Source organism: Pocillopora verrucosa, chromosome 4, assembly GCF_036669915.1.
Source record: "Pocillopora verrucosa isolate sample1 chromosome 4, ASM3666991v2, whole genome shotgun sequence".
Taxonomy (NCBI): domain Eukaryota; kingdom Metazoa; phylum Cnidaria; class Anthozoa; order Scleractinia; family Pocilloporidae; genus Pocillopora; species Pocillopora verrucosa.
Genome location: NC_089315.1, coordinates 23,301,563 through 23,324,152, shown reverse-complemented (window position 1 = coordinate 23,324,152; position 22,590 = coordinate 23,301,563). Strand labels below are relative to the sequence as shown.

Below are 22,590 nucleotides of genomic sequence, written 5' to 3'. Positions count from 1 at the left end.
AAATTTGTTTCTAGTATGATCTCTTTTCGTTGGAAGATTTAGTTGCTTTTAAATTTGTTGAACATGACAGTAACGGCAAAAATGAATTCCATTTATGCTAACTTTCTTCCAGTCCTTAAATCAATCTTGTGGAAAAATTGAAAACACTTTTTGTTCTCATTAAACTCAAATATTTCCATAAATGTACCCAGAAGGCTGAAGGAATCGGTAAGAAGTTCAAGTCTTGCCGTTTTCCGTAAACGCCTAATTTCACCGATAGCAAGTTTCGCATGAAGGGAAGAGCATTTGACTGTGGGCAGTTGTACCAAAGATACACAGCGGGTTTGAATGGCCTAGACGCACAAGCCAAAGAAATGTTACGCTTTTTCCTCTTTCTTCTTGTTCCTCGAGACCTTGAGATATGAAGATGCATAGTCAATCGATTTGATTTGGCGTAGGTCTTTTTAAACAACGGTTGCGCCGAAGGTGCGCTCTTCTTTCGTTCCTCGGGGTTTTTTCTTTAACGTGAAGCAGAGCAACAAGAAACCTTTAGCTTGCAAATTGTTGTCTTCAAAATTCTTAAAAACTGGTTTTCTTAAAAATCGTTGGATAGTTTTTTTGCTTTTTTTTTAATTTGGAAAAAGAAAACAACCCAACAATTCTCAACGGCTTTTGACGTTTTCGAGCCAGCTGTGTTTGATACCTTCACAATTTGCTCAACCGCTTGGTCTCCATCGATGGCGTTTTTGTGGCTGCTGAACTTATTTGGTAATCAAAGAATCGCTGGAAACAAGACTGTGTTTGCGTTTTTTTTAGCGATCGCGAGTCACGGTATAGCCGTTAAGTTGATCTTCGTTAAAGTGGCGTAGAGCGATTGACACGTTGACGCTTGAGGGCAGCGTTCGTTCGACGATCTTGTAGTCTAAGGGAAAAACGATCAATTAAGTGTTAAAGAAGGAAGATATGCCCGAGACAGGTTTGATAAGTATATGCAAATTATTACGAGAACCAGAGATCAGTGATGTCTTTCTCTGGTACGCGGCAAAAGACTTTACGGGATCATAGTTCGGTTTGCTGTAAGGCCCACCATAGTTTATTGAATAAAATATTTTAAAAGAAAAGTATTCACGGCATTATCTTGTTGCTGAGTGACTTCCCCTTCAGCAGAAATTGGCCTCCCGTGGCGTTAAGAATAAACATGTAGGTGTGAACTTTCCCCAAACAGTGTTCCGTGGGAGTTTTGTGTGTGTGGTGTGATGCAAGTTACTAGCTGTTCCCACATTTCATTAGTTATTATTTATTTTAATCAACACTTTGTTCCCACAGTTTCAGTTCTGATATTAAAATTTTAGGCTCTTATCGCCATTCGCTTGATAAATTGTAGTTTTTACAAAGTATCCTATCTTATCTTCTTAGGTCTATCGGTCGGTCTGTAGGAAGACCCTTCATACTTATGCCTTCACTGTTGACAATTTTAGTTCTGGTGTTTGCTTAAAAACGACTTGACGTTTTAATGGTTCCTTCAAGCTAATTCGGAACCCCTTTCCGCTTTAGGTAGAAATCTCACGTGTCAAATTTCATACATCGCAATGGCTAAATATTATCTCTTTCTTGTATTTCTCGCCAGAAACCTCGGACCACAGCGACATCGAGTCTCGTGTTCGCCGCCTGAGAGACCAACTTGAAGTGCGCAAGCGCGAGGTTAAGCGCTTGTATAATGAAAGGAAGAAACAAAGAAAAGCTATGTTGCGGGCTCAAGAGGCCAGCTTAAGGCAGGAATTACAGGTAAATACACGTGGAAACGAGTACTATCACGGGGTTGTTGTTTACGCCGTCAATGTCACGCGCTCTTCTTGACGTGGGCGCGTGAAGTTGAACTTTGTACATTGTTTTCGGTCTTTCGGCCCGATGGAAAAATATTTCAAAATTCTGAGGCGAGTTACTGTTTGATATTTTAAGTATTGTATAAGTGTTAAAATAAATTTTTGTAATTAAAATAGAATTATCATCAGATTTATGAGACGAGTGCAAGGTGCCAGAAGGAGAACTCTTCATTGCGAATCCAAAATAGCATTTTTTTTGTGGGATGCGTAATTATCATACGATAGATTTTCAGTGAAGAAATCTCGATCATTTATAGTTCTTAATTTCTTTAGGCTGTGGAAATGGTAATCTCAAGGACAAAGGCCGAACTCAATCGACCTCAAACGGATTCAAAAAGACCAGAGTCTGGCTCTACTGACCAACACCCAATGAGCGCGAAAAACGATTCTAGTGCCCGTGAAGTCAGGTACCATCTCTCTCGAACGTCAGATGTGAGCGGAGGTCGCAAGATAACACCATCGGAAAAGCCTGTGAAAGTGTCTGCTAGGAGTGAGCCAGCAGGTGGGAGAGTTTTAAGTTCTGTGGATGCGGAAGTTAACAGTCGAGGTGATCAAACAATTTCCGATGTTCCCAGCTTAAAAGAAAAAGATGAGGAGTGTTCTTCTGTCAGTGAGATTAAGACAGGGGAGAGAAATAATTTGTCATTGGGGAAAGGTGAAACTCCCTTGGATAAAAGAGAAGACCTTGATCTAACCGACAGAACTCGAACCCCCGACAAAACCTCCTCGGAAAATCTACGGCAATCAGCCAATAGTGAACGCAAAACATCGATTAGAGATGCCGAAGATTCCCGAGAAGAAATCAAAGACGATGTGACGACGGCCGAAGATGTTTCCATGAGTGAGGATATCGAAGTTCAAACACCGTCCAAAGCATCTCACTCCGACAAGTCGGAACGTAGTTCTCGAGGATCTAGTCAATCTCAATCAGTTAGTCTTCGGAGAGGATCGGATAGTGATCGTAAGAGTTCGGTAAGGGAAAGGTCCGAGGTTGACGTAAAGATCACGAAAGAAGCAAGGACCGAAGAAAATAAATCGTTAACCGAAGAAAATGAAGTTGTTACAAGGCCCAGATCCACTCACTCTGGAAGCCACTCCACTCAGGAACTGAAAGAGTCGAAAGACACCGATCGCTCAGGACAGTCAGGTATCGTCAGCGGGCAAAACTCGATTATTTCCGAGGGATCGAAGTCTTCCAGACGATCAAAATCGCCGGCTTTGTCGGAGAAATCGCAAAGTCTTCAACAGGCGTACAGTTCGTCTTTTGAGAGCGTTGAGAATGAAGTGGACAAAAGCGAAGACGATATCAGTGAGCATATCAGTGTTGAGGAAGACGTAGAAAATAGCGAACGGTCCGAAAGGCAAGATGACGTCCCAGATAAGCCATCTGCGCATCCTGATCAATTTTTATCAAAAGATGAAGAAGGGACAAGAGACATTTCTGAAGTACCCGAGGATATTTCTGAACAATCTGAAATTGAAGTGACACCAAAAAGTACATCACTTTCTGCAAAAAGTAGTGGCCCCGTGTCTGAAAAGGCGGAACAATCCTTAAAAGGAGAAAAAGGTTTACAACTGCCTGAGGAAAACAAAAGCGGACTTGTCTCCTATACTGATGACTTTGAGCCTTCGGCGGTTGACGAAACTGATGAAGGAAAACCTCGTGGTTCCTACACACCAGATTTCGAACCATCTGAGTCGAACGTTCCTTTAGAGGATGACAAAACTTCTCAGGAAAAAGAAGAAAACGACGACTTCAGGTTTTCCTCGAAGAAAAGGGAACTTTCTGAAGGTGCAGAAGTGGATGACAATAAATCACCGCAGGAAGGGCAAGTCCAGAAACCTCCTAAAATTCCAACTCTCGAATTAGAGCAGGCTACCGACGAAGAAAGCATTGCAGAAGAATTGGATGAAAACATTGAAGGCCTTGAGGAAATTAGTGAAGACAGTGATAGTGGGTCCTTATTTGAAGAAAACTACTTCAAAAATGAGCACGGAAGTCTGCAGAGACAGATTGAGGACGAATCCGTTGATGAGAAGGAGAAAATTGATAAAGAAGTATCGCCAGTGTCACCTGGTGTGCTGCCGAAAAGTACTCGGCAGTCGCCAGAATCCCGAAGCCATGAATCTGATCAAAAAACTGCTGACAGAATCACTCAGGACTTGTCTATGATGTTGCTGGAAGAGTCTGTGAACTTGGCGACAAGAGTGTTCGATGAACGTCGCCGGATCTACCAAGATTTACCGAAACAGTCTGCAAAAGATAGTACACCTGTTGAGGATGGAAATGATGGTGCATCACGATCATTAGCAGAAACATCCGAAACAGAAGAGATATCTGAACATTTATCCACCTCGCCGAATGGAAGTTTAGAATCTGGACTGGACCGTAGGACAAGAGAGCGAGAAGATTTTGCTCCCTCTCCTGTTGAACAACCTCAGCAGGTATCACCTGAACAAAAGAGTAACGACATCGTGAATAAATTGTCAGACGCACTGCTTAAGGAAGCCGCCTCTCAAATGATTGCAATTATGCGATTTCGTCAAGAAAAGTTTGCCAAGACCAAGGGTGAAAGTACCACGGACTCAACCACTTCTCCAAGGGGGGCAACAGAAGACGAACCTCACTCGGCTGAAGAGAGTCCTCTTTCTTCCCCCAGAAACAGTAGATTTATGGCCGTCCAACGCTTTCCCGACGGATTACTGAAGTATACTGAGGACACCTCGACACCTCCAGGAAGCCCCACAAGTGAGCAGCAATCTTCAATTAACGAGAGAGAATTGACAGATAAGCTTGATCAGTTACGACGTTTACATGAGCATCTGGAGGGTGCACGGGGCGAAGGTGAAGATGAACGCTCAGAATTTAAACTTAACACAAATGCTCTCATGGAATTTCCCTCTGAAGAGGAAGATGAAGAAGAGGAGACATTTAGGCGTTCTAGAGGTCCTTCGTTTCTTTTCTCCGTTCCTCATCGTCCCAATGAAGTCAGCCCATTGGTGGCTTCCTCTCTTTCCGTTTTCTTCGAACGCAAGAGGAGAGGACTGCCTTTAGATAACGTAACACCCCCGTCGGAAATCATCGGAGACGACGAAGCGGACGACGACCTCGGAGCCAATAGTAAACGAGTTTACCAACGATTAGTGTTCGATTTGACCGGCAATTTGTTCAAAGATCTCTTATCTGAGGAGACCCCCACCAAGCGGCCGGCTTGGATGAAAGCAAAACCGCGACGAAAGCACCGTCTGCATCGTGGTCTTCAACCACTTGTCCGCGAAGGAGACTTTCTCCCTGTAGTGCAGCAACAAGTTTTGAATTTAATCGGTTTGGGTGATGCTAGGCCTTCTCTCGAACGTGTTCGTCGGAAGACGCCGCTAAAGGTGGGAAAGAAGGATTTCGTTGACGCCATCCTGATTCAGGAGCTTCGAGAAGAGGAGCCGTTATGGGTAGATTACGATGATGATGAACTTGCCGTGAAGTTCCAAGTGGCAGACGCTATCTTCGAATCGCTTTTATCAGAAACTGTGATGGTGGTGAATGCTGTGCAGTTGAGGCGCGAGGCAAGGGCTGACTTGGCACGCAGCTGACGAAACCATATCCTCTAGTCTTAATATTTCTTTCCTGGATCCCAGAATTACCATGTGCAATCAGTCGCGCATTGAATTTAGTGAAATAACGGTGATGTGTGAACAGACTGGCATTTGAAATGGAGAGGGAAATATTTATGGAGCGTGCAGAAAAATGGCAAGCAGGCACAACTCCAAGCTAACGACTGTTAACGGGCTCAAATATTACGTAGAGTAGTGTCAGTACAACAGTCCTTGTGGAAACAACCTATTGCAGTTACTAGCCTTCCTTCCTCGTTAGACATTAGATCAACTATATTGACATGACTGAAAAATTTGAACGGAAAGAATCGAATCCAAGTGTTAGTTTTAGAGAGGTGTACGTCGTCTAAAGGTGTCGGTCAAGAGGGAATTGACTGAGGTTATACCATTCGTTGTTTTCTCGAGCGAAGGAATTAGAGATGACTTCTCGCTCTGACTTCCTTTTTTTACTTGTCATGAACACCCCGTTCATCTGGAAAAAATTGCCAACATGAAAATCTAAACTATTTCCGCCTTATTACTCGCCTATGGAAAGGGTTGAAGTCCTGTCGTTTTGATACCAAGGTATAAACGTGAACATGTTCACCTAGACATAATTTCCCCTATCCAAATATACTGTTAAGTGGATCTTAAGTTGAGAAGTGAAGGTGAAGGATGTGTATTCTTGGTTCACATCAGCCTGTGCGGTCGTAGTTTCGTTACTTCTGTCTAAAATTTATTTTTCACTTGGTAGTAAAATGATGAGTGGAATGACAAATATTCTTGCAAATGTTGAAAAATTCTTGTTTTTGCAAATGTGTATAAAAAGTATGAATTGGCATCGTGGTATGTCCCAATATTGTAATTAGAATCCAAGTTTGCTTTGCTGCAACTGTACATAAGAGAGCTTTTACCTTATTTTTGTTTCAAATGTGCTTTGCCTTTGTTGAATAAAAAAAACCTTTGAAGTTGCATTTTTTTGTGTCGCGTTTGTTTGCGTTGTGGCCAATTTCATTTCAAGGTCACCAATGACCTCGCTTTCACATAAAGGTTTAGTTACATTTTACATAACTGTAGAATGGTCCATTCCCAACAGTCCTTTATCACCTTTGATAAACAGATGAGTCAGAATCGAGAACAAGTTTCCAATCATTCCTCTGTATTCTGCTTGGTCTATTAAGCCTTGATTGATTGGGGGGGGGGGTTGTTTTTTTTACATTTATGTCCCAGTGGGTGGTTGACCTCAAAATGTGGTACAACAAGAGACAAGAGAACCTTACCACATTTTGACATCTGAGATCCATTACTGTACAAACCCAAGGCAATATGGAATCTATTTGTTTTATATGATGAAAAAGTAAAATGTTAATAATGGTGATGTCAGTTATGCATCTGTCCTCCACTACATCACAAGTAAGAACCAATCCAAATTCAGCTTATCATTATACTGTATCAAATATAGAAAATGGGAAACACCCAAATTATTTTTGGAAAGGTTTTTGTGTTGTACCCTATCATAATTAACATCAGGCCACACAGGCAAAGCTATCAGATTAACTACCATTCCCTGAATTTGATTTCTTCATCTTTAGATGATAATGTTCTAGAACTTTTTCCAGATTAGTGACATTCTGGGTTCTGATGTTAAGACTTCAGATGTTATCCATTGGGGAAAAGTGGGAAGAATTTGCTTTGATGTCAGACCTCCTTCCCCTCTTCTAGACTGTGTAACCCTGGGGACCATTTCTCGAAGGTGTGGTAACTTCATATGACAGCAAAGCTGTTCTGATTTCATTGAAGATGGAGTGTTTAAGAGTTTTGAAAATCATACCATAAAATTGTCACCTTAAGAAAAAAAATGGATTGGTTAAGGGTCAACCTGCTACTCTATGCTTAAAATTTGGATTTTAAAATATCACTTTTGGCCAGTTAAGTTAACAAGACTTTTGAGAAATGGGTTACTGTGACCAGTTGTTCAATTAATGATTACCCTGACCCATGTCAAGCATAAGCTTGCCATTTAGTTTAACGGCTTTGAAGAGAGGTTCTTAATGTTTTTGCTTTTATTGTTTCTTGTAGTTTTGCCTTGCTCTGAGGTAAAATCAAAGAGGATGTTAGGCCTGAGACATACCACAACAAAGAAATCAAACTCAGATTTCACTTCTAATCCCGCATGAGTGGCTTGCTCCATTTGATTAACTAACCTCTGAAGGGGAAGGTGATGTTAGAGTGCATGCAAGACACCTACTACCTCCCCACAAAAAATTAACGGTTTTCTAATTCCTTGAAACTCGTTTACATAACAAATCTTAATCTCTTACACCCTAACATCCGTATGCATATTCTCCATACTGTTCTCTACACATTCTGGGGTGCTGACAAGGAGAATTTGTTTAAAAATCAAGAGCTTCCTTAGTTGGTGACCATCTCCTTTATTGTTATTTGATTGAGGTCTGGAGAAATTGGATGTTAGTCACTCTTAAGGGTTATGAGGTTGAAGGAAAAACAACAACATCAGTAGCTCATTTATTAAATGCAAGCCTTAATGAGTAAGATTGTGCTTGTGTAGACTTGAACAACTGATGGACAAAGTTAAACATGTAGCTCTCTAAATCAGTATGGAATCAAAACATGAACAACCCATATGAAGAGAGAGTCCCCTCTTTTGTCAGGTTACTGTTCCTTTTTCAGAGACATTAGCTTGTGTCCATTTTCTCAGCGTTAGTCTCCTTGATTTTCTTTCCCTCTGGTTTCTTATGAATTTGCTGCTGTGTAACAACTAAAAAAGAATAATGTAAAAAAAAAACATTTATCTGTATTCCCCCTCTTAGAGTAGCAGCTTAAGAATTATAAGAGTTGTTTGGCACAAGGGGACTTAAGGCTGATATGGGTGTTTGTTATAGTAGAAAGAGTGTTGGGAAACCATTTTTCACCCTTTAACTCCCAGAATTGATTAACTTGTTATTTATCCCTATAATATCCATTTATTATCCAGCAAACTGGTTCCAGTAATGAGAATACCCAAACTTATCAGGTAGAGGTTGCTGTCTTGAACCAACACCAAATTCTTGCACCTTAGTGGTTTGGCAAAAGAAATCTTACTCATACAATGTTAAGCCCAGTGCTTCTAGAGGCCCCCTTGCCATCTATTAAAATATTGTTTATAACAAGTATTGTAAACTTACTCATTTGGTAATGAAAAACACCTTTCTCTTTATAAATGGCAAATGAAATTTGTATTTTACTGTATTGTAATAAACTGTTTATTTGTCATTTATTGTTATTATTATATGTTGTTGCTATTACATGTTGATCTTTTTTTTTTTTTTTTTTTTTTCGTATTTTCTACAGGGTATTAAATTTTTGCAAGTCCATATTCCCTGAGGAGTTTTATTTCAGGTCATTAATTTTACGATTTTTTTACCATCGCGGAAAACCCTAAACTAAGTACCAATAAGGTAGGAGTACCAGTAATAATACTCCCCCCCCCCCCTGGATGGGATGCTAGTTCATCACAAGGTTCCCCCCAACATTTCATCAGGCTTCCTTGACAATATGTTAATACTCATCAATATTCCTTGGTGGAGAGATGAAGTGTTCTGCCCAAGAACACAACACAAAGGCCCCACCAGGTTATGAGTCTCCCAATTAACCCTTCACACCCTCACATCAATATGCATATTCTCCATGCTGTTCTCTATACATTTTCTAAGGTGCTGATAAGGAGAATTTGTTTAACAATCAAGAGAAACTTTAGTTGATGATCATTTCCTTTATTCTCATGATGTTAATGTTTGATTTAGGGACGATATTGTAAGGAGAAATTAGATGATGGTCACTCTTAGGGGTCAAAGGGTTGATGATAAAGGACCCTGAATGATCTCCCAAAGGTGTTCTCTGCATTAAGCGTTAGCACGATTTCCCAGAAGGGGTTCCATGCATTTGGAAACATGCTTGATTGTTTGATTATCATTAAGTATCAGTTGCTTTTTAAAACAGGGGAGAGAGGCCTTCTTATGTAGGATTCCTTCTATATAAGGTTTCTGGTAAGCCCTTATCCTTTGAAGAAACATTGTAAAAAAATAAGTGTAATTTTGTTACCTTCCATTGCATTTTCTTCTTTTCTTTGCTTTTTTATTTCTTTCATTATAAGTCTCTTCTTTTTTGCAGATATTGAAACACTGCCCCTCTGGTTGTTACTGATAAGAAATGTTCATCAAAAAAGAATGTATCAATTATCATCATATCAAGGCATTGTGAATCTGCCCATCTCTTAGCCCTTCAACTCTCAAGATACAATTGGCAATGCTTACCTTGTACAGGACAATTTGGTCTTATTCCCAAAATAACACCCTCTAGCTGAAAGCTGTCTGTTCACATAACCTGTTTACAAAGTAACTTATTGGAATTGTAAGGAGTTAAACTGTAATTTCCTTTCTGATTTCCGACGATTTTGTGTTAAAAAGCCCCACCTCCGTCCAAGGCTAGTCAAGCATGTTCAACCCTCTCTTAAATACACAGCACAAAAATGGCGAATAAATACGAAAATGAATGTTTCTTTTTGCTATTTATGTCTCGAGTGTATTAAATTCTATTTCACAGGGACGTAAACGGTGCCAACTCTTTTTCTCTCTCTTAACAGGAATATCTGGTTGCATTTGTACCTTTGCTTGGATCCTTTGTTTTTCTGTTGTTGCTTCTTTTTCTGTGCTTTTTTTACTCTCGTGAGCTTGCTAATATTTTTCTGCAAAGCCTGAAAAAAATTATTTTTAGAATAATATTGTAGTTAACATAACTTACCCCCATCAAAGTTCAGCTGCAAGCTTACAAGCCTAATCAAAGTTCCGGTGAACTTTCAGTTATCGTCAACTGACCGAAACTGTATTCAAAGACCGATGTCCTTTCAGATTGTACGTAATAGATTAGGCCGGTGGTCTACAGGGTACAAGAAACACGTGTTGTAACGCAACAAGAGCTCAGATCTCAGATGTTGTGGTACACGAAACTGCCATGAAAGGTATACCCACCGTTTTTGGTCGATTAATTTTATCGCCACCTGTCATTGTAGACCCCACTTGATCTATCAGAAGTCCCAATTTTTCCTGAAATTTTTCTCTGCGTTTTTAATCGAATGTCTAGGTCACGGAACACGCGAAAGAAAATTACATGAGCCCGCAATATACCAGTCGGTTACAGAGAAACAATACTTTTGTTGTATAACAAGGAGAAAGAAACCACCATCCAATATGTCTGGTGGCTTTTAATTTCTGCCTTTTTTTCGTTGAATCTGATGATTCCTATATTTACCAAACAGTTCATTGCTACAGCAGGATATAAACTTAAACTAAGATCATCACTTCAAACCTCTAAAGAGGTAAGGTACCGATTTTTTAGTTACTTTTACCGGCGAGAATTTGCCTCCATAACCGGGCTTGTCATGGGAGACAATCAGCTGACCGATTCTGGAGCCACTCTCGTCGCAGTTTGTCAGATGAACTCCACCAATGACGTGGACCGTAACATGGGAATTTGCAAAGATTTAATAAACAAAGCCAAGTCGAGAGGAGCCAAGGTGAAGATGATATGCATTTTAAAATGTTTTGTCTCTTAGTCACCAACCCCCTCCCCTCCCCCATCACAAAGTGCTTCGTGGGTACAATTTCGAACCCCATCCCCCCACCGTTGCCCCTTAACTCTCACCTCTTACACTCCTTTCCCCTTACCCCTCATCCCTTGACCCCACCCCAATTTTTATCCCCTCGCTTCTTACCCCTATCTTACCCCATGCACTAATAATTATTAGATTCTACATATTGGAAACAGGAATTGTCAAGTACAAAAATAAAAAAAAATGACTCCTGCTCTACCAACTGACCCAGCTGGTGGCAAATCTTTTCTTCTAAAAAATGCATTTGCACAATCAATTGTTTTCTCACTTTATGTTTTTCTGAAGAACTGATAATTCAAAGCCAAAGCAAGAGTTACCTCTTTGATCCTATGAAATGTGCTCAAGAAGTTGATCAAATGAAAGTAAAGATATCGTTAGTTAAATAAAACACCTTTTATTTGTAAGACTAATGTTACCTACCGGTATTTTCCTTTGCAGTTTGTGTTTTTGCCTGAATGTTTTGACTATGTAGGAGAAAACAGCGAACAGTCTTTGTCAATGGCAGAACCACTGGAGAGTCCAAGAATGCAAAGTTTATGTGTATTAGCAAAAGAACTGGGTGTTTGGCTTTCCCTTGGTGGATACCATGAAAAGGTTCACTTCTGATTCTAAGTATTAGGATGATAAATCAGCTTGGTAGTGCTAAAAGATCTCATTAAACTCAAAATATTGGTGGTAACACTTCACTTGATCCTTGATCCAGTTTAACCCTTTAGCTCCCAAGATCAGATTGTCAATTCTTGCCTCTTGCTGCTACACATTTCCCTGTGAATAAGTTATGAGAATTAGGAGTTCGATCAAGACAACAACTTCAACCTGATAAGGTTGAGTATTCTCATAACTTGTTTGCTGAATAATGTATGGATATCAGAGGGAGAAGTGACATGTTGATCACTTCTTGCAGTTAAAGGGTGAAGGCAGAGGGTAGGGTAGGTCAGGATAGGCTCTCATTTACTTTATTTATCTTTTTTTTTTTCTAAAATGTTATGGTCAAATTTCTGATTTATAAACTTGTTCATGCATGGTATTGGGGAAGGACATTTTCATCATTATCTTTGCAGTGAACTATTATTCGGTGTTCAAAGCATTCAAATTGCAAGTGACCCATTATATTTGTATGATATCTTGTAGTCGTGGCCAGTTGATCAACCTTCCCAGGCACAATAGTTTGATCACTGCATGAGAAAGACAACATGACAAATACATGGGAACTTTTAAGCACCTTAATGTGGTACTTGGTAATAGATTGCAAAACCTACTTGATAACAGAAGAGATTTGAATTTCAGTGGAAGGAAAACTTTAGGTGAAATCAAAATAATGACATTTTTATGTCAAATAGAGTACTTTTTTTGATTGAATGTGATGCGACCAAAACAAAATCCAAAGTTTGAGAAAACTGAAGTGGCTGATTCGCAGTTGGATTTAGCTCTACATCTGTTTGATCAAAAAAGGGGGCAATTTCTTCAGACCAATCTCAAAGGGAAGTAAAACAAAACCAAAAGATAATTCCAGATTATTTCCAACCCTCTATTGAACTCTCTTTTGATAAATTAACATTAGCCACCAACCTGCTGACAGGTGTTATTCTCAGTTTAAATGTGATTTATTATATCTCTCATTTATTATGTGTCCTATGATTGGTCAATTTCAGTGTGCAGCTTGTTAAATTCCAAACTTTGTTGGTATTGAAAATCTTTAGCCTCTGTTTAAACCCAGAGATAAATATAGCAAATTTTGTACCAACCTTGTTTTCTTGGTCTGTACTATGAGTTATGGAAGCTTGTTTTTCCTATCACATTTATGGCCATTAATATGAGTGGAAAAAACTCAGTCTGTAACTTACAGTATTAGAGACCTCAAACTGCATTTTTAAGAGTTTTTTATACCTTGCACTGCTGGGGTTAAAAACTTTCTTATGTGGCAATGGAAATAATTATTTTTACTTTCATTTGGGATCTTAGGTAAGTAATTAAGTGCAATCATTTCAGTAGTCATCAGTATTGTTTTCCCTTTTTCATACACTTTTAAATCATAGGGTCCACCAGATGATAAGAGGCTGCGTAACTCGCATGTCATTGTGAATGACAGTGGCTCCATAGTTGCAGTGTATCGGAAAATACATCTGTTTGATATTGATGTGAAAGATGGACCCAGGCTTAAGGAAAGTGACACCTGTATCCCTGGTAACCAGATAGTGCCACCTGTGTCTACCCCTGTGGGGAATGTTGGCCTTGCCATTGTATCCTTTGTGTAATGAACAGTTAAGTGTGGTTGTTCTGGTTCAGATTTTCCTTCCTTTAAGTTTTCCAAACCAGCTTGAATTTTGTTTCTCTCTGACTAAGTTCTGCAGAAGACAAAAATGGAGGTCAGACTGGCTTGAAAATGTTTAAATCAAGGAAAACTTTGAACAATACATATTGTGGTCATCTGTTTATTGGTGGTCTTTAAAAGTAATTTACTTTCACAGTGCTTCACTCCAGCCAGGAGTGTAAATAGCTACTGCCAAACTGTCAGGGTAGCTTGATAAAACTCTGGGCAGAAAGGGGGGAGGGGGGGGGGTCTTGCAATGGATTGGCATCCCATCTATGGGGAGTAGACTAGTTCCAGCCACATACCTTTAAATGGTTGCTTTAACAACACTAAACTAAGATGAGAAAGGTGTGGTTCCAAGTCCTGGCTGGATTGCCATGTTGTATTATGAGGCAAGGCACCCTGCTCTTACAGTCACTCTCCTTACTCAGGATGGTATAAATGGGTACCAGCTAACTCAGGGAACCTGATAATATGAAAGACGTTAACCCTGAGCTAGACTTAAATCCTTTCCAGTGTGGAAAAGCTATACTCCCACTTTGTTCATGTCACCAAAACTGGATGAGCTGCAGCAGGAGAAGCCTTATGGCTCATAAGCTGACTTCATTTTTTTATGTCAGTTTAATAACACTGAACAACATTAGCAGTCCTTCTCAGGTCTATTTTCACCTAGGAATCATCTGATATAATTGACTGGTTACCTGATTCAGTAGGGAAGTTGAATACATCATCATTAAAACTTCGCTCATAACTGAATACTTCCTACTTTTCAACAACATTTAACCCTGAGTAATTATTTCAAGAAAATCAGTTGTAATAGTAACCTGGGAACAGCAGCATATGCAAAATGTCATTCTTTCTGGTGCTGTGTGATCCTTGACATGATGGTTGTTCCAGTGCTATGATGTACGTTTTCCAGAGCTGTCCCTTATTTTAGCACAACAGGGAGCCGACATCTTAACATTTCCATCAGCATTTACTCAGATCACTGGATCAGCACACTGGGAGGTTTGTACATGTACTTATAATTTTTACTGCTTATGACTTTTATCAGAGGTCTCCAAATCCAGCAACTCTAAATTCAAAACTTAAGAACACATTGTAGCAACAGAAACAGGCTACTTTTAGCCCTTTACCCCAAGCTACCTGGATAATTGAAGAAAAAATGTCGAATTCAAACATTTGTACTCGGCAAAGAGTCAGATTGGGCGGACGTTTATTATTAAAATCAATGTTTGAATCTTAGCTATCTTTTTTCGAAAGGGTAGCTAACTCCAAAGGAAATCATTTATTTAATAAGCTTGAGAGGATATTTTTTGTCTTCATTTCTGGAGTGAATCATGAAATTACCACCACATACTGTGCAGCAATTTACGTTTCGAGGGTGTCCTTCATTTCCAAAACAATCTATTAGATTACCTGGTAACACTTCACTTTCTGAAACATAATGTCCTGTTGTGATTGATTAGTTTTTAGCAGTCGCAAATCGCGTATTTCAGTGATCTGTTACGGTGGAATTTCTATCCTTTTGAAGCTGTTGAGGTAGACAGGATGAAGTCTTAAGCCCTTGACCTTCAAGAGTGACTAGCACCTAATTTCTCCTTACATTATCACCGCTGAACCAAACATTACGCAGGTCATGAGAATAAACAAAATGATCACCAACTAAAGAAGCCCTTGGTTGTTAAATTCTCCTTGTCAGCATCTTAGGAAAGTAAGGAGAACAGTATGTAGAATATGATGATGCTAAGTTGTTATAGAAGGGTTGAGTGAATCGCCTCTTTTACTCTCCGTGCGTAACAATGAAGATCACCATCACGGCTTGACTTCCATTTTTTTATTATTTATATTTCTTTTTCAAAATAGATTTTTTTACTTCTTTTCAGGTTTTATTAAGATGTCGTGCTGTGGAGAACCAATGTTATGTCATAGCTGCTGCACAAACAGGACAGCATAATGCCAAACGACGGTCTTACGGTCACGCTATGGTATGTAAAGTGTTGTGACGGTCACAGAGTCACGCTATAATATGTTACTTGTGACGATGGTTATACGGTCACGCTATAGTACGTGTAAACTTGTAAGAACGGCGATACGTCACGCCATGGTATATTCTGTGTTGCGACAATCATATGGTCACGCCTCAGGATGAAAAGTGACGATGGTTATACGGTCACGCCATAGTATGTATTAAACGTGTAAGAACGTTTTAACGGTCACGCCATCGTGTGTAACGTGCAATGACGGTCTCGCAATCACGCATGTAACATGTAAGGGTGAATGTGTTTTTACTTAGCTGTATAAAAAACTTTTTAATTCAATCTCGTTGAACCAATAGCTATTTAGAGCCAACAAGAACTTTGAGTAGAAAGATATCAATTAAAAAACTTCAATAGATTATTATTAAGTTATTGATAATAACTTAATAATAAGTTCATTGGTAATATAACAACTGAACAAAAGTCATTTCTTAGCAGGCCTCGTGTATTGAGTATTGTTCTTGTTCATGTCACTGCAGGTTGTAGATCCTTGGGGCTGTGTTATTGCTCAGTGTCATGAAGGAAATGACGTGTGTGTGGCAGAAATTGACCTTGGATACTTAAACAAGGTTCGGCAACAGATGCCGTTGATGAATCATCGGAGAACTGATATCTATGGAAGCCTTAATTCGGGACCGAAGCTTTGAGTATGTCTTAACTAAAATGCACTCGACACGAAAAAGAATTGTTATCGTTCTCGTTTCAATTCCAGCTGACTTAGTGTGTAGAATAGAAAAGAACTGCTAATAGCACGAATATTTCCTACAACAAACTGATTTAGCCAAGTTTACTTAATGTAAATAATTATGCACTTCAATCTTTGACGTCAGTCACTTTCTCTCTCAATCTAACTCTCCTAAAGCAAGATAATTTGGTTTTATCAACTGTGTTGATAATGTAAATTAGCCACCTTAAAGAGTTTGTAAAGCTGACGTTTCGAGGGGTATCTTTCCCGCCGACACAGCACCACAGTTTCTTTTGAGTTTCTTTAAACTTTCTCCTAAAGCAACTCGATTTGAACATAATGTGATGGTAGATTGTTAAATAAAAGTTTTCCCTATCGAATATTTTATCAAGATGAGAATGTTAAGAAACAGTAGAGTAAAAGGTGAATCTTCTCCATATATGAGTAAGCTATAGCAACAGCAGGACATCGAAATTAAGCCGACGAGACCGAACGCAAGAGGAGAAGTTGACCGCTTCCTCCAACATCTGCTACGCTAGTTGATATTACTTCCAAAATTTGCCATTCTTTAATTAAAGAAATAGAGCAGTTTTTAATTGAGTATCGAAAGTGATCCTGGTAGCTTAGGTTTTTTATTTACTTCGCTCTAAGATTGTTCTAAAAAACTTACCCTACTTTCTCAACCAATCAATTGCAAAACTAAAATCAATCACGACTTGGTTCCCGCGCGTTTTCCCGAGCTTCAAGCAGGTTTTCTCTTTTAACTTTGAGTTCTCATTGGTTCATGAAGATGTTAACCTTGGTTCTGATTTGTAGTTGTTATAACTTTGGTTTTGGATTTTGGGTGACACTCAGTCGAAAACTGTTCGGTCCTAACAAGATGATTCGCTTTGATACTTTCTTCTTCTTAGATTATTTCTCGCTTGTGAGAAGAACTGTCTGACCAAGAAGGATTCGAGCAATTCATTACGGATAATTTTTAATTGAAAATTTTGCTTGGAGTAAATGTCAGTACCTTTAAAACAAACAGGTATCAGCAATAAAACATTTAAGATAATATAAACTTCCTCTTTGATTAAAATAGTCTCAAGAATTTTTCCTAAAACAAATGTTCGTCGAATCATTGAAAAATTTAGCCCTTAAAAAAACTGATTGAGGCAATCAATTTCAAATAAAATATAGGAGCATTACAATGTATTACAGCAAGAGACATGGGGAACACTATATTGACCTTACTGTGGTTGTAGAACTTATTTCCTTGCAGAAAGAACTGTCAAAACATTTCACAACTATGTCCTATTCTTAGAAAATGCCTCTTCATTATAAATAGGGCAACAGACAGTTTCCAACTGGCAGGAATGTTAAGGTGATTTCAACCTTGAGGAATAACTTTTGTGTTGTAGACATTACATATAATGGAGAACTTCTTAGACAAAAATCTTAAAAATTTGTTTCGCTTGAATAACTAATCACCCGCAAAAAAAATCTTTAACTTTGTTTGGCTTGACTGAATTATCGCGCCCAAAATACTTGCGTAACCTTTGTTTGTTTTGACTAATGAGTTAATGTTTCTCCAAACGGAAGGCTTCTGAAGTTGTTAACCCTTTAATCCCTAAGAGTGACTAACATCTTATTTCTCCTTACAATATCACCACTGAATTACTCATTGAGGTCATGAGAATAAAGGAAATGATCACCAACTTAAGAAACTCTTGATTGTTGGACGAATTCTCCTTGTTAGCAGCTTAGGAAATATAGAGTACAATATGGAGAATATGAATATTGGTGTTAGGATGTAAAGGGTTAACAGTTCAACCGCTGGTTCATAAACACTGAATTATGAACTGTCTTCATGTTCCAGATTATTACACATAGATAGCTAATAAGCGCTCTCAGAAAAGGTTTTCGTTATCCATCCCGTCTTTCACAGATGGCGTCCTCTTTCTACAGGAAGGCAATCGATAGTTGCAAAGTTTACTTGGTCTATTTAAAAGGATTCGCTTCTCTCATGGCTGTTTGGATGTTTTAGACACCGACCAGTCTTCAAAATCAAACGTCACGTTATCGCCAATTAGCATGAACGGAGCCCATTGAGAAACTTTTTCGAAGCCTTTTTTTCTCAACCATTTCTTAGCCTCGTGAAGGGATTCACTTGCACTTTTACCACGAAACAAGTTTTGGTAGAAACATCTCATGAATTCTTCCGTGGCTGTGTCTGCTATGGCCCACCGTGCCGCTAACACTGAACGAGCACCAGACCCTAAGAACGCTCGAGCGATTCCAATAATTCCCTCGGCTTTAATCTTCCCACGAGCACTGTGACAACAGCTAAGTACTACCAGTTTAGCTCGCAGCCGAAGTTTTGAAATGTCCGCCATCGTCAAAAGGTAGTTTTCGTCTTGTGGAATGAAGTTGGTGGGGCAATTAGGAGAAAGAGCAATCTCCCCTCTTTCGGCATCACCATGGGCAGCAAAGTGAATTAGACTTACTGAATTTATTGCGTCAAGAACTGCCTCCTTTGTTGCTCGGTCTCCAGTCAAAGGTGTCACTCCAAGAAGTCGTCCAATCATCTCTGCTTCCTTTCTTGCACATGGCAATGATGTTATGATCCTGCGTTTTCCTTTCAAAAGCACCTCGCCAACCTTAGGATCACCCACTATCAGTGCTCCTCTCTGACTGTGATAGTCGGGGGAACTGTCCTGAATTAGCTTTAGAGTCGTCAGAGAGGGAACGACGCGGATCCTGAAAGTATCCGCTAAATATTTTCCTCCTTCATCACTGATGGCTGCAAACGGGACTTGGTACATACAGGATTCAGGGACAATTATGATCTCGGGCTCTTTAAGTAAATTGGCCATGGGAGCGATGATTATCTCGTAACACGACTGAAGATTCATTTTGAAATCTTTGGGATCATAATCACGCATGAGCCCGCGATTGTCATAATGAGGGGGCATCGATTGGGTGTCATCTAATGATCGATCTTCGCAATTCTGTTGGGGTAAAATGCCAAGACTGCGAAAGCTTTTTGTGAAAAACTCATCCAAATCAGGAACTAATTGGGTCACCACGTGTTTCTCCAGACTCACTTTCTTTCGTGAGAAATGAATGGCTCCTGATGCTTCGAGAATCCAGTACCGTGCATGTTCTTTTTCAGCTGAAATATAAAGACACGTACAGTCCGTTTCTTTTGTGATGATATTGTGAATGCCATGCCATGACTGTGGGTTCCCTGAGATCAACTCTTGAACAGAGTACCTTGCTGCCATGAAGTCGGTGAGGCCTCTTGCCCGTCTCAGCTCCTCAACATAGAGAGCATCTCTTCGCTTCCCAGCTGAAGAAAGCAACTTGCTGAGCAACTTGTATGGAAAATTGCCGTGCTCCTCTAGAAGAGAAGTCTTAAAGTGATCTTTATCTTTAAGGAAACCTCGCAACGTGTCGAATTTTCCAATACACTGAAAAAGATATGACATGGCCTCTTTGAGATTAAATTGTGATAGCTTCAACAGCGTTAGTTGAGAAAGGCACTTGAATTCACTCAAGTTGTGTCCAATATTCTTGCTTATTAATAAGGCCCTCTTGATGTATTTTTCGGCCACGTTGTACATGCCAAGCGATTGGAAACATGCCCCCAAATTTAAGTACTCGACTGCTTCTTCATCTCTGTAGCCAATTTCCTCAAAGATCGCAAGGGCTTTCTCGTGATATTCTTGGGCCTTTTCATAATCACGAAGACGACGAGAAATTATCCCCAAATTACCGTAAACTACCGCTTCTCCATGTTTGTCGCCAATTTCCTTTGCTATTGCCAGTGCTTGCACTAGATATTTATCTGCTCTAGGGTATTTCCCGAGTGACAGAAACAAAGCTCCTAGGTTTATATAACAATTTGTTTTTCCATTTCTGTCGCAAAGTTCCAGATTGATAGCAAGTGCTTTCTCGTGATATTCTTGCGCCTGGGCATAATTACCGAGCGATTGGAACACTGTTCCTAAGTTTCCATAACTCACTGCTTCTCCTTTTCTGTCAGAAGTTTCCAGACTGATAGCAAGTGCTTTCTCGAGATATTCTTGCGCCTGGGCATAATTACCGAGCGATTGGAACACTCTTGCTAGGTCTCTGTAATTCTTTCCTTCTCCTTTTCTGTCACCAATTTCCAGACTGATAGCAAGTGCTTTCTCGTGATATTCTTGCGCCTGGGCATAATTACCGAGCGATTGGAACACTGTTCCTAGGTTTCCGTAATCCCTTCCTTGTCCGTATCTGTCACCAATTTCCAGACTGATAGCAATTGCTTTCTCGTGATATTCTTGCGCCTGGGCACAATTACCGAGCGATTGAAACACTCTTCCTAGGTTTCCGTAATCCGTTCCTTCTCCTTTTCTGTCACCAATTTCCAGACTGATAGCAAGTGCTTTCTCGTGATTTTCTTGCGCCTGGGCATAATTACCGAGCGATTGGAACACTGTTCCTAGGTTTCCGTAATCCCTTCCTTGTCCGTATCTGTCACCAATTTCCAGACTGATAGCAATTGCTTTCTCGTGATATTCTTGCGCCTGGGCACAATTACCGAGCGATTGGAACACTGTTCCTAGGTTTCTGTAATCCCTTCCTTCTCCTTTTCTGTCACCAATTTCCAGACTGATAGCAAGTGCTTTCTCGTGATATTCTTGCGCCTGGGCATCATTACCGAGCGATTGGAACACTGTTCCTAAGTTTCCATAACTCGCTGCTTCTCCTTTTCTGTCACCAATTTCCAGACTAATAGCAAGTGCTTTCTCTTGATATTCCTGCGCCTGATCATAATTACAAAGCGATTGAAACACTCTTCCTAAGTTTCCGTACTCCTCTGCTTCTCCCTTTCTGTCAAAAGTTTCCACTCTGATAGCAAGTGCTTCCTCGTGATATTTTTGCGCCTGATTAAGATCACCGAACATTTGGAGCATTCCTTGATCCGTTGCTTCTCCCTTTCTGTCACCAATTTCTATTCTGATGGCTAGTGCTTTCTTGTAATATTCTCGTGCCTTGTTAAAATTACCAAGCGATTGGAATACGGTTCCTAGGTTTCTGTAAACTACTGCTTCTCCCTCTTTGTCACCAATTTGCGTTCTGATGGTAAGTGCTTTCATGTAATATTCTTGTGCCTTATCATAGTTACCAAGCATTTGGGACACTTTTCCTAGTTCTCTGTAATACATTGCTTCTCCGACTCTGTCACCAATTTGGGTTCTGATCGCAAGGGCCTTCTCCAGATATTTTTTACATTTGTCATATTCTCTAAAGGAATAGAGTAATGGGGCTAAGTTGCCGTAACAAATTGCTTTTCCTATTTTGTCGTCATTCGTTTTCATAATTTTTATTGCTCTCTCATAAAATTCTCTGGCCTCCACAAACTTCGTTTGATCTTGAAGTGTAGTTGCCAGTAACATATTCAACCTTCCCTGTAGGAAGGTGTCATCAGAGTCCTGGTGCAGGAGAAGGAGTTCCCTGACGCATTTTTCTTTTGCTTTGGCCATTATGGTGTAGATACTCTTAACGAGAATTGAGTCGGTAATTGGACCATCCTTATCGAGCACCTGACTGTTTAGTAAAATCAAGCTTTCCTCACACAACTTTATGGCTGGTGAAAGACGACCAGTGTTTTGAAGGAAATTGGCGATCGTCATACCTATCAAGACCACTTGTACTGTGTTTAAAACTCCTTCTATGTTGTCCATTGTGGTCTTCTTTGCTGTAAGTTTAAAAGAAGTGAATGAAACATTATACATAAGCGAATAATTCAAAAAAATTTACAGCGTGCAAAACGCTGCTGACGGCTTAGCTCGTCAGTAGTTCTTCCTTACACGTAAATGATGAGAGGCTCTGAAGGAAATGCTTTTAAGTGAATACTCTTTGAGTTCTCATTGGCTCTTAAAGCGTATTTTTCTCTCTTCTGATTGGCTGTTAAGATTACTTTGGTTTTGATTTCACGCGCAACACTCAATCGAAAAGTGCTCTTATTACTGAACTTACTTAGTTTCTCATTAATTTTGGAAAGGAAATTCCGGATGATTCATAACAAACATGTTTTCCTATATTTTTTTCAACTAGCTGTTTCATTCATCCCAACCAGTTGCAAAGAAAAATCCCGTTATGGATATTAAAACGAAACTTGCCAACCCAACTTTTGTTACTGTGTAATTCACTCCAGATCTTCAAAGCATGACTCGCTTTCAAATTTAAAATGTAAATAGTCTCTAAAAAAGTGCCAACCCATCACAGTGCGACCTTTACAGCCAATGTGACATTCATTCGTACTTAACACTAAAAATCGACCCTTGTACGGTTGAAAATAATTTCTTCCTTTTTTTTTTTTTCTTTCTCCGATTTCTCTCTTCATTTGCTTGTTAACATTGTTTTAAATTCAGTTTGTAGTGAATTGGCTGATTTTGGAACTT

The 22,590-nt window shown here is 39.6% G+C and overlaps 4 protein-coding genes across 4 annotated transcripts in view; 2 read left to right on the top strand and 2 right to left on the bottom strand.

The window, feature by feature from the left end:
• The window catches only part of LOC131774941 (centrosome-associated protein 350), a 39,259-nt gene extending 32,835 nt beyond the window's left edge, over positions 1-6,424 (top strand). Inside the window, 2 exon segments of the mRNA XM_066165401.1 lie at positions 1,607-1,764; positions 2,136-6,424. Of these exon segments, the coding sequence (XP_066021498.1) occupies positions 1,607-1,764; positions 2,136-5,450 (3,473 nt within the window). The 3' untranslated portion in view covers positions 5,451-6,424.
• Positions 6,425-7,538: 1,114 nt separating this feature from the next.
• LOC131774983 (uncharacterized protein C11orf98 homolog) lies at positions 7,539-10,623 on the bottom strand. The gene is made up of 4 exons (XM_059091083.2): positions 10,478-10,623; positions 10,115-10,203; positions 9,552-9,649; positions 7,539-8,229 (listed from the first exon to the last, which is right to left on the bottom strand). The coding sequence occupies exons 1-4, from the start codon at positions 10,511-10,513 to the stop codon at positions 8,147-8,149; spliced, it is 306 nt and encodes a 101-aa protein (XP_058947066.2). The 5' UTR covers positions 10,514-10,623; the 3' UTR covers positions 7,539-8,146.
• A 41-nt stretch (positions 10,624-10,664) lies between these two features.
• On the top strand, positions 10,665-17,038 carry LOC131774969 (deaminated glutathione amidase-like). Its single transcript, XM_066165864.1, has 6 exons — positions 10,665-11,022; positions 11,557-11,712; positions 13,155-13,358; positions 14,327-14,437; positions 15,316-15,417; positions 15,948-17,038. Exons 1-6 carry the CDS (start codon positions 10,741-10,743, stop codon positions 16,113-16,115), a joined length of 1,023 nt encoding a protein of 340 aa, XP_066021961.1. The 5' UTR covers positions 10,665-10,740; the 3' UTR covers positions 16,116-17,038.
• On the bottom strand, positions 17,038-18,800 carry LOC131778764 (tetratricopeptide repeat protein 28-like). The gene has a single exon (XM_066165866.1). It carries the CDS (start codon positions 18,721-18,723, stop codon positions 18,160-18,162), a length of 564 nt encoding a protein of 187 aa, XP_066021963.1. The 5' UTR covers positions 18,724-18,800; the 3' UTR covers positions 17,038-18,159.
• Between the last annotated feature and the right edge of the window lie 3,790 nt (positions 18,801-22,590).